This window comes from Pithys albifrons, chromosome 7 (genome assembly GCF_047495875.1).
Source record: "Pithys albifrons albifrons isolate INPA30051 chromosome 7, PitAlb_v1, whole genome shotgun sequence".
NCBI lineage: Eukaryota > Metazoa > Chordata > Aves > Passeriformes > Thamnophilidae > Pithys > Pithys albifrons.
Window position 1 is genome coordinate 1,271,133 of NC_092464.1, and position 10,022 is coordinate 1,281,154.

Consider the following 10,022-nt stretch of genomic DNA (forward strand, 5'->3'; position numbering starts at 1 on the left):
GATTCCCACGGGAACACAACACCACGGGCGTTACACAAAGCACCAGGAGATGGGGAGAGGGAGGCAGGGAGTGGGTGCACGGGGGGATACCCACTGGGATGCCCCATCACTGGGGTGCACTGGGTGGCGGGACCCATACGGGGATACACCATCACAGGGGGTACCCGCAGCCCCCTCGGATGAGGGATGCAGGGATGGTCCATTCCCGGGGATGTCCCATCCCGAGGAGACGCCCCATCCTGGGGAGACGACCAATCCCGGGGGGATCCCTAGGAGGGTACCGTCGGGCGTGGGATGCAGGGATGCTCATTCCCGGGGGATGCCCCGTCCCGAGGGGTGACCCATCCCGGGGGGTGCTCCGGAGGATGCCCCATCCCGGGGAGTCGTCCATCCCGAGGGGATCCCCACAGGGGTACCCGCAGGATGCAGGGATGCTCTATCCCGTGGGATGCCCCATCCCGGGGTGCCCCATCCCGTGGGATGTCCCATCCCGGCGGGTGCCCCATCCCGTGGGATGTCCCATCCCGGCGGGTGCCCCATAGATGCCCCATCCCGTGGGATGCCCCATCCCGGGGTGCCCCATCCCCATAGGGGTACCCGCAGCCTCCTCGGGCGCGGGATGCAGGGATGCTCTATCCCGTGGGATGCCCCATCCCGGGGTGCCCCATCCCGTGGGATGCCCCATCCCGGGGCGCCCCCGCCGTGCCCGCCCCCCGTCCCTCCGCGGCGGGACCACCAGGGGGGGCCCACGGGCGGGTCGGTCGCGCAGGGCCCGCGCCGGCGCTCGGAGGAAATGAAGGCGAGTTCCGCCGAGGCGGGAGCCATTACCCGCCGCCGGAGCTGAGCCCGCTCCCGCCGCCGGGGCCCCGCCGAGCCCCCCGCGCCCCCCGCACCGGCACCGGCACAGGTAAGCGCTGCCGCGGGGCGGGGGGCGCAGCGGGGCGGGGCGGGCACCGCGGCGGGAGGGGACGGCCCCGCGCCCCCCGCCCCGGCCGGCACCCCGCGTGGGGGGCTCGGGGGGCGCGCACCGGCCCCGCCGCTTTGTGCCCGGCGGCGGCGGAGCGGACAAAGCCGGGGGGAGGCCCGCGGACCCCCCGAGCCCCCCGAGCCCGCGGGGGCGGCGCTGCCCCGGGCAGGGGGTCCCGGCGGGGCTGCGGGGCTGGCACGGGGTGCGCGCTGTGCCCACGGGGGGACAGGGCAGGGCGCGGTGGGTGCTGTGCTGGGGGGCTGGTGCTGTGGCCCCGAGTCCTCGCTGGGAGCTTGAGCTGTGCACACCTGGCCCGAGTGGGCACCGTGGCCTGGGTGGGCATCAGGGCCAAGGTCTTCATCATGGCCTTGAAGCATTTGCCACAGCCAAGGTTCTTGCTGTGGTCCCAAGGTCCTCACAGGGGCCTTGGGGTCTTTGCCACGGCCACGACATTCACTGTGGCCAAGGTCTTTGCCATGGCCCCAGGGTGCTCTTGGAAAGGTTGAGGTGTGCAGCATGGCTGAGGTCTTCACCATGGCCAAGGACTTGGTTGTGGTGACCCCAGGGTCCTGACTGGGAGCTGGAGGTGTTCACTGTGGCTCAGGTCTTCACTATGGCCAAGGTCTTTGCCTTGGCCTTGTGGTCCTCATGGGGAGCTGGAAGTGTTCACCATGGCCAAGACCTTTGTCGCCTCCTGGAGATCCTCACAGGGATCTTCAGGAGTTCAGCGTGGCCAAGGCCTTCTCCAAGGTCTTTGCCATGGCCCCGGGGTCCTCACTGGGAGCTGGATGTGTTCAGCATGGCCAAGGCCTTCTCCAAGGTTTTTGTCATGGCCCTGCAACACTTGCCATGGCCTTGATCTTTGCTGTGGTGCCAAGATCCTCACTGGGAGCTGGAGGTGTTCACCGTGGCCAAGGCCTTCCGTAATGCCTTCGCCATGGCCTTGAGGCTCTCACCATGGCTATGGGCTTCACCATGATCCCAAGGTCCTCACTTCACTGGCTCTTGAGGTTCTCACCATGGCCAAGACCCTTGCCAAGGCCTGTCATGACCAAGGTCTTCACCATGGCCTTGAGGTGCTCACCATGTCCAAGGCCTTTGCATGGCCCAGTGACCTGTCCTTAAGGTCGTGGTCAGTGCTGTGTCCTTGAGGCCCTTGCTGGGAACCTGAAGTGCTCATCATGTCCAAGGCTTTCCCCATCATGGTCAGCATTGCCATAAGACCCTCACCATGGCCTTGAGGTGCCCCCCATCACCCTCAGCCTGGCCCTGAGGTGCCCCTTGGCACCCTCCTTGGCACCCACAGCACATGCTGTGGCCGAGGTGCTCACCATGACCCCTCACCACAGTCCCAACGCTCTCCATGGCCCCCGTGGTAGCTGGCAGGGGGCTCCCAGGTGCCTCTGGCTGGAGAGAGCCCGGGGGTCCCTCGCCGTCACCCCCAGTGCCACCACCCACCGCTGCCCTTTCCTTTTCTCCCCTCCCAGGTGCTCTCGAGCCGGGGCGAGGCGATGCGGTGCGCCCGTGCCGCGTGCTGTGCCGAAGCGGCTCTTTAGATCCTCCCCGGCCCAAGCCTCCCATGCCATGGATGCCTCCGGGGCTCTTGCTTCGGCTCCCTCCTCCGCGGCTCCCTCGGGCTCCCGCAGCCCCCTGTTGCCCCCAGGAGCTGACAGAGAGGAGTGGGGACCGAGGTTCAATTGTGCCCCTTCCACCTCTGCCGCAGCCTCGCAGGCGATGCCAGCGTCTGGCCGGAAGAGGAAGGCCAACTTCTCCAATGACGAGACCGAGACGCTGGTCTGGAATGTGGTCCGGCATTTCAGCGCCCTGTACGGGTCCGAGGCCCTGCGGGCTCACCCCGTGCGGCGGAAGCAGCTCTGGACCCAAATCCAAAGCCGCGTCAACTTCCTGGGCTACACCGAGCGCTCCATCGACGACCTCAAGCACAAGTGGCGCGACCTGCGGCTGGACGTCAAGAAGAAGATCACCTCCAAGAAGCACCTGCCCATGAACCGCGCCGGGGGGCCACTCCACAAGCCGCGCCTCACGCCCCTGGAGAAGATGGTGGCTTCCACCTTCCTGCAGGCCAGTCACGACTCGGAGCCCGAAATCATCCTGGACCCAGGTCAGTCGCGATGGGGCGCTGGGAACGGGGTGGTGGGAGCGTTGGTGTTCCCTCTGTGCTCTCCAAGGAATGTCTGCTGTTTGCCAAGGGTCGGTGTTCCATGGATTGTGGAAGGACACTTGGGGGGCTGTGTTGGGATTGCAGCGTCTGGCAGAGCCCTGGTGCTGTTATTCCCAAGTATCAAACCACCAGGATCGGGAATGGTGTGCTATGGGATTAGCAATCCACTGTGGAAATAACCTGGGATCAACGAGTCATAAAAATCATGGGATGGTTTGTGTTGGATGGGAACTTAAAGCTCATCTCATTCCCTGTCATGAGCAAGGACACCTTCCACTATCCTGGGTTGCTCCAAGCCCCATCCAGCCTGGCCTTGGACACTTCCAGGGATGGGGCAGCCACAGCCTTTCCTGGGCAACCTGTGCCAGATCAACAGGATCAGCAGGAACACCTTAAATGTTGCTGGAGCGAGTCTTTTTAGTTCTTTTTTTCCTTCTTTAATTTGATACTCTTTGATCCCCACTGGGATCCCCTCTGGTTTCAGTGGGGCCACGACAGTGCTCAGTCCATGTGGTCCAGACTTGGGTATCTCTGATCCAGAGACATTGTGTGCATCTGTGCCAAGCAGGAGATCTCTAGGCTGAAGGAAGTCCTAGGGAATGGCTGGAGTTGTGGCAGGGCAGGGTTAGGTGGGATTTCAGAAAAGGCTCTTCCTCCAGAGGGTGATGGGCACTGACCAGGCTCCCCAGGGCAGTGGGCACAGCCCCAAGGCTGCCAGAGCTCCAGGAGTGTTTGGCCAACACTCTGGGGGACAGGGTGGGATTGTTGGAGTGTCTGTGCAGGGCCAGGAGTTGGTCTGATGATCCTTGGAGGTCTCTCCACGATTCCATGATCTATGACTCTATGGCATTAGGGGATGTCACCCCTCAGGGTTCAGGATGGTGCTGGGAGAGATGAGGGCGAGTGACCCCACAGGATGGCCTGGCAGGGGTGTCTGTGCCTCGGTGCCACCACAGCCCCTGAGCTGAGGCCGGGTCCTCTGTGCCCCACAGATCTGTTCTTCCCTGGCGCATCCAAGCAGCCCTTCATGCACCTACAGCCCGGCGTGAGCCACCCCAGCATCTACATCGACACCAACGGGCAGCCCTCGGCCCTGCCCGACGTGGAGGGCTCGGCGGCGCCGCGGCTGCCGGGACAGAGCCCCGACCCCGCCGGCAGCGCCGACTACAGCCGTGGAGAGGGGCAGGGCGGCTCCGGTACGTGGGAATGGGGCAGGGGGAGCTGCTGGAGTGGGGCTTGGCTGGAGATCCTCTGGGGCTGGGTGGAGATCCGCTGGGGCTTGGCTGGAGATCCTCTGGGGCTGGGTGGAGATCCGCTGGGACTTGGCTGGAGATCCTCTGGGGCTTGGGTGGAGATCCTCTGGCACTGGGTGAGGATTTGCTGCAAGTGGAGTTAGCTGGAAACCCTCTGGATCTGTGTGGAGATCTGCTGTGTCTGCATGGGATCTGCATGGAGATCCTCTGAGCCTGGGTGGGGGGGTCTGCTGGGAGTGGGGTCAGGATGGTGATCCAGTGGGTCTGGGTGGAGATCTATTGAGAATGGGGTCAGGATGGTGATCCAGTGGGTCTGGATGGAGATTCTCTGGCTCTGGATGGAGATCTGCTGGGAGTGAGGTCAGGACAGTGATCTAGTGGGTCTGGATGAAGATCCTCTGGCTCTGGATGGAGATCTGCTGGGAGCAGGGACTGGATGGAGATCCTCTGGCTCTGAATGGAGATCTGCTGGAAGTGGGGTCAGGATGGGAGCAAGGTCTGGATGGAGATCTGATAGGTGTGGATCTAGATCCACTGGGGGTGGAGTCTGCGTGGAGATCACTGGGCCAGGATGGAGATCTGCTGGAAGTGAGGTCAGGATGGTGATCCAGTGGGTCTGGATGGAGATCTGCTGGAAGTGGGGTCAGGATGGTGATCCAGTGGGTCTGGATGGAGATCTGCCGGGAGCAAGGTCTGGATGGAGATCTCCTGGGAGTGTTGTCTGCGTGGAGATCACTGGGTCGGCATGGAGTTCTGCTGGGAGTGGGGTTTGGTTGATCACTGCCAGTGGGGTCTGGATGGAGATCCACTGGGATCTGTGTGTTGGTGAGGGCCCATGGGCTGGGCCAGCACTGGGTCTCACCAGAGGGTTCCTCTTCTCTTCCAGCCGAGTCGGGAGCGGAGCTGCGCACTCCAGACGTGTCGGCCATCTCGCCATCCCTGCGAAACGAGTCCCTGGTGTCCTACGCCTCCATGTCGGAGGAGGAGGAGCGGGAAGGCCGGGAGGTGGAGCGCGGCCCCGGCGGGGCCGTGGGGGCACAGCCAGGACCCGAGGCCCCCATGTCTGCCGAGGAGGACGTGAAACTGTCCCGCCAGGCCATGCTGATCCGCCGGTGCAGCTCCCAGGGCTCCGTCACCTCCCTGCCCGAGGACTCCTTGAACCCCTCGGACGCTCACTCGGACTGGGGGCACGAGGGGGTGTCCGACCTGCCCGCCCTGGGCCGCGGCATGGACTCGGCGCATCCCGAGGAGCAGGCGGGGGGCCCGGGCCCGGAGGGGGGCTCCTTGCCCAGGGTACTGATGGGGCCCACCTGGGAGAAGGCCCCGGCGGACGAGGAGCCCCCGGCCCGGTCCCCGCTGCACGGCGCCCTGACCGAGGAGTCTCTGCCCTCCTCCGCCTCTCCCCCCGGAGATGCCCCGGCTGCCGGTGGTGCCCCGCGCGGGCTGGGCTGCTCCCGGCTGCGCGAGGAGCGCCGGGACAGCTGGAGGACTAGCATCCATCACCTGCTCGACCTGGAGGAGCAGTGGGACCAGCTGTACCACCAGGAGCTGGCCATGTGGCAGGAGGAGCGGGCCACCCAGCGCGAGGAGCGGGCACGCGACCGGGAGCTGCAGTTCCGCCTGCTCGGCGTCCTCACGGACATCCGGGACGAGCTGCGCTACCTGCGCCAGGAACGCGCCGGTGCCCGGCAGAGCCCGGCACCGCCGCCGCCCCCCGAGCCCCGCCGCGACCCCAGCCCGCTCCTCGAGCAGCCCAAAGTCGAGCCCGGCTTCCCGGAGCCGCCGAGCGGGAGCGCCGCGTGGGCAGACACCGCCGTGCCCAGCCGGAGCCCCTTCGGCACCCGCGGCCGGGGCCGGCGCCGCGGGCGGCCGCGCAGCTCCACCGCCAGACACAGACGCCTCTTCCTCACCAACAGCTAGGGACGGGCCGAGCGCCGGCCCGCCAAGGACACGGTGTGCCCGCCGCCAGCCCGGTGCCACGCCGGCGGTGCCCGGCCCCGAGGCACGGTGTGTGCGGGCGCTGCCCCGAGCCGGCGGCACCGGGACCCCCACGGGGAGGTACGGGGGGACACGGGTGGCCGGTGGTGCACCCGGAGTGTGCCAGGCACGTGTCCCCACACGCGTGTTGAGGCGTGTGAGCGCCCCGAGGTGACGCCAAGCCTGCGAGGGACACGTGTGGGTGTCAGCGGGGCACGTGACACCCATAGTCGAGTAGGAGTTACTACCTGTCGGGGGGTGGGGAGTTAGGAACACTTAGTCGCTGAGGTGCGAACATTTTATGCAAATCATTTAATGACCTAATTTGCATATAACCATAAAACTTATGTTAAAAAAAAAAGCCTCCAAAAAAAAGCCAGAAAAGACCTTTTTTTGTGTGTGATCTCTTGTGTGGAGGAGGTGGGAGCTGGGCCAGGAGGTTTGTCCCACGGCCCTGCTGTGCACAGCCCTGAGCAGGGGCAGGACGTGGCACAAATGACTTTGGTGGCTCTGAGCTTTCCCCCCTGCTCTGAGGGGTGCCCAGCACTGGGGCAGGCCGGGGGCAGCAGGGACTGGGCTCTCCAGGCTCAGAACCAGGACCTTTGGCTGCCTGTGGAGCTGCAGAGGAGTCACAACATGGACAGCTTGCAGGGAGCCTGCAATGTGAAGTGTCCCAGGAGTGTTTGGGGTTCCCACAGTGTTAGGGGTCCCCAGGCAATGTTTGGGGTCCCCAGGAGTGTTTGGGGTCCCCAGGAGTGTTTGGGGTCCCCGCAGTGTTTGGGCTCCCCAGGAGTGTTTGGGGTCCCCAGGCAATGTTTGGGGTCCTCAGGGAGTGTTTGGGGATCTCAGGCAATGTGGAGGGTCCCCAGGAGTGTTTGGGATCCCCAGGCAGTGTTTGGGGTCCCCAGTGGTGTTTGGAGTCCCCAGGCAGTGTTTGGAGTCCCTGCAGTGTTTGGGGTTCCCAGGAGTGTTTGGGGTCCCCAGGAAGTATTTGGGGTCCCCACAGTGTTTGGGGTCCAGCAGTGTTAGGGGTACGCAAGCACTGCTTGGGGTCCCCAGCAGTGTGTGGTGTCCCCAGGAGTGTTTGGGGTCCCCAGTGGTGTTTGGGGTCCCCAGCAGTGTGTTGTGTCCCCAGGAGTGTTTGGGGTCCTCAGGCAATGTGGAGGGTCTTCAGGGAGTATTTGGGGTCCCCAGACAGTGTTTGGGGTCTCCTCAGTGTTTGAGGTCCCCAGGCAATGTTTGGAGTCCCCAGGGTGTTTGGGATCCTTGGAAGTGTTTGGGGTCCTTAGGCAATGTGGAGGATCCTCACGGAGGGTTTGGGGTCCCCAATGTTGCTTGGGGTCCCCAGCAGGGTTAGAGGTCCCCAGGAGTGTTTGGGGTCCCCAGGAGCGTTTGGGTTCCCCAGGAGCGTTTGGGGTCCCCAGTGGTGCTTGGGGTCCCCAGCAGGGTTAGAGGTCCCCAGGAGTGTTTGGGGTCCCCAGGAGCGTTTGGGGTCCCCAGGAGCATTTGGGGTCCCCAGTGGTGCTTGGGGTCCCCAGCAGGGTTAGAGGTCCCCAGGAGTGTTTGGGGTCCCCAGGAGCGTTTGGGGTCCCCAGGAGCGTTTAGGGTCTTCAGGCAATGGAGAGGGTCCTCAGGGAGTATTTGGCATCCCCAGTGGTGTTTGGGGTCCCCACTGTTTTTGGGGTCCTCAGCAGTGTCCAGGGTCTCCAGCAGTGTTAGGAGTACTCAAGCACTGCTTGGGGTCCCCATCAGTGGGTTGTGTCCCCAAGAAATGTGCAGGTTTCCCAGGGAGTCTGGAGGGTCCCTAAGGAATGTTTGAGGTCCCCAGACAGTGTTTGGGGTCCCCAGGCAATGTAGAGGGTCCCTGGCATCACACAAGGCCCCTTGGGCAACATGCAGGGTCCCCAGGGAGTGTCTGAGGTCCCCAGCAGCATGTGGGGTCCCTGAGCATTGTGCAGTGTCCCCCAGCAGTGTGGAGGGTCCCTGGCATCATGCAAGAACCCTTGGGCAGAGTGCAGGGCCCCAGGGAGTCTCTGAGGTCCCCAGGAGTGTGCAGTATCCCCATGGATTGTGCAGTGTCCCCAGGGAGTGTCCAAGGTCTCCAGCAGCATGTGGGTCCCCAGACAGTGTACAGGATGCCCAGGGCATATGCAGGGGCCCCAGGCAATGTGCAGTGGCCCCAAGCAGTGTGCAGGGTTCCTGGGGCATGTGCAGGGTCCCCTGGGAGTTTTGGAGGTCCCCAGGAATGTGCAGGATCCCCAGGGAGTTTTGGAGGTTCCCAGGAATGTGCAGGGTCCCCTGGGAGTTTTAGAGGTCCCCAGGAATGTGCAGGGTCCCCAGGGAGTTTTGGAGGTCCCCAGGAATGTGCAGGGTCCCCTGGGAGTTTTGGAGGTCCCCAGGAATGTGCAGGGTCCCCTGGGAGTTTTGGAAGTCCTCGGGAATGTGCAGGGTCCCCTGGGAGTTTTGGAGGTCCCCAGGAATGTGCAGGGTCCCCTGGGAGTTTTGGAGGTCCCCGGGAATGTGTAGGGTCCCCAGGAAGTTTGGAGGGACCCCAGGACATGTGCTGGATCTCCAGGCATTGTGCAGTGTCCCAGGGCATGTGCAGGGTCCTCGGGGAGTTTTGGAGGTTCCCAGGAATGTGCAGGATCTCCTGGGAGTTTTGGAGGTCCCCGGGAATGTGCAGGGTCCCCTGGGAGTTTTGGAGGTCCCCAGGAATGTGCAGGGTCCCCAGGGAGTTTTGGAGGTTCCCAGGAATGTGCAGGGTCCCCTGGGAGTTTTGGAGGTCCCTGGGAATGTGCAGGGTCCCCTGGGAGTTTTGGAGGTCCCCAGGAATGTGCAGGGTCGCCTGGGAGTTTTGGAGGTTCCCAGGAATGTGCAGGGTCCCCTGGGAGTTTTGGAGGTCCCTGGGAATGTGCAGGGTCCCCTGGGAGTTTTGGAGGTCCCCGGGAATGTGCAGGGTCCCCTGGGAGTTTTGGAGGTTCCCAGGAATGTGCAGGGTCCCCTGGCAGTTTTGGAGGTTCCCAGGAATGTGCAGGGTCCCCAGGCAGTTTGGAGGGACCCCAGGACATGTGCTGGATCTCCAGGCATTGTGCAGTGTCCCAGGGCATGTGCAGGGTCCCCAGGAATGTGCAGGGTCCCCCAGGAGTGCCCCTGGCATCATGCAAGGCCCCTGGGTGGTGTGTAGTGTCTCCCAGCAGCATGCAAAGTCCCCAAGGATTGTGCAGGGTCCCCACGATGTGTGCAGTGTCCCCAACAACACGCAGTGTCCACAACAACCTGCAGTGTTCCCAGCAGTGTACAGTGTCCCCAGGGAGTGTCTGAGGTCCCCAGCAGTGTGCAGTGTCCCCCAGACGTCCCCACAGTGCCTGCAGTGTCCCCAGGAGCACTGTGTCCTCAGGCCACCCCAGCCTCACACACACTCTGCCTCCCCTGCCCATCTCCAGCCCACCCCGGGGTGGTGGCACTGCTAAGCCCTGGGGCCCTCCTGTGCTGTGTCCCCCCCACAGCCCCCCCAGCACACAGGGACACCCCAACTGCCACATCCTGCAGGAGCTGTGGCACTTGCTGGGTCACCCAGCTCTGGTCAGGGCCTTCCAGGGGGACAGTGACACCCAGCCTGGGTGCCTGGGGAAGGGCCGTGGGG

General features: G+C 64.2%; 1 protein-coding gene across 1 annotated transcript; it reads left to right on the plus strand.

The window, feature by feature from the left end:
• The first annotated feature begins 627 nt into the window (after positions 1-627).
• LOC139674360 (uncharacterized) lies at positions 628-6,751 on the plus strand. Its single transcript, XM_071560585.1, has 4 exons — positions 628-907; positions 2,691-3,089; positions 4,142-4,345; positions 5,289-6,751. The coding sequence occupies exons 1-4, from the start codon at positions 628-630 to the stop codon at positions 6,320-6,322; spliced, it is 1,917 nt and encodes a 638-aa protein (XP_071416686.1). The 3' UTR covers positions 6,323-6,751.
• Positions 6,752-10,022: the final 3,271 nt, after the last annotated feature.

What these genes read in the sequence shown, in the direction of transcription:
- LOC139674360 (XM_071560585.1), top strand. Translation starts at nt 628, where the DNA reads ATGCTCTATCCCGTGGGATGCCCCATCCCGGGGTGCCCCATCCCGTGG. An exon ending in CCGCACCGGCACCGGCACAG is followed by an intron (nt 908 to 2,690) that starts GTAAGCGCTGCC and finishes CCTCTGCCGCAG; the next exon opens with CCTCGCAGGCGATGCCAGCG. An exon ending in AGAGGGGCAGGGCGGCTCCG is followed by an intron (nt 4,346 to 5,288) that starts GTACGTGGGAAT and finishes CTTCTCTTCCAG; the next exon opens with CCGAGTCGGGAGCGGAGCTG.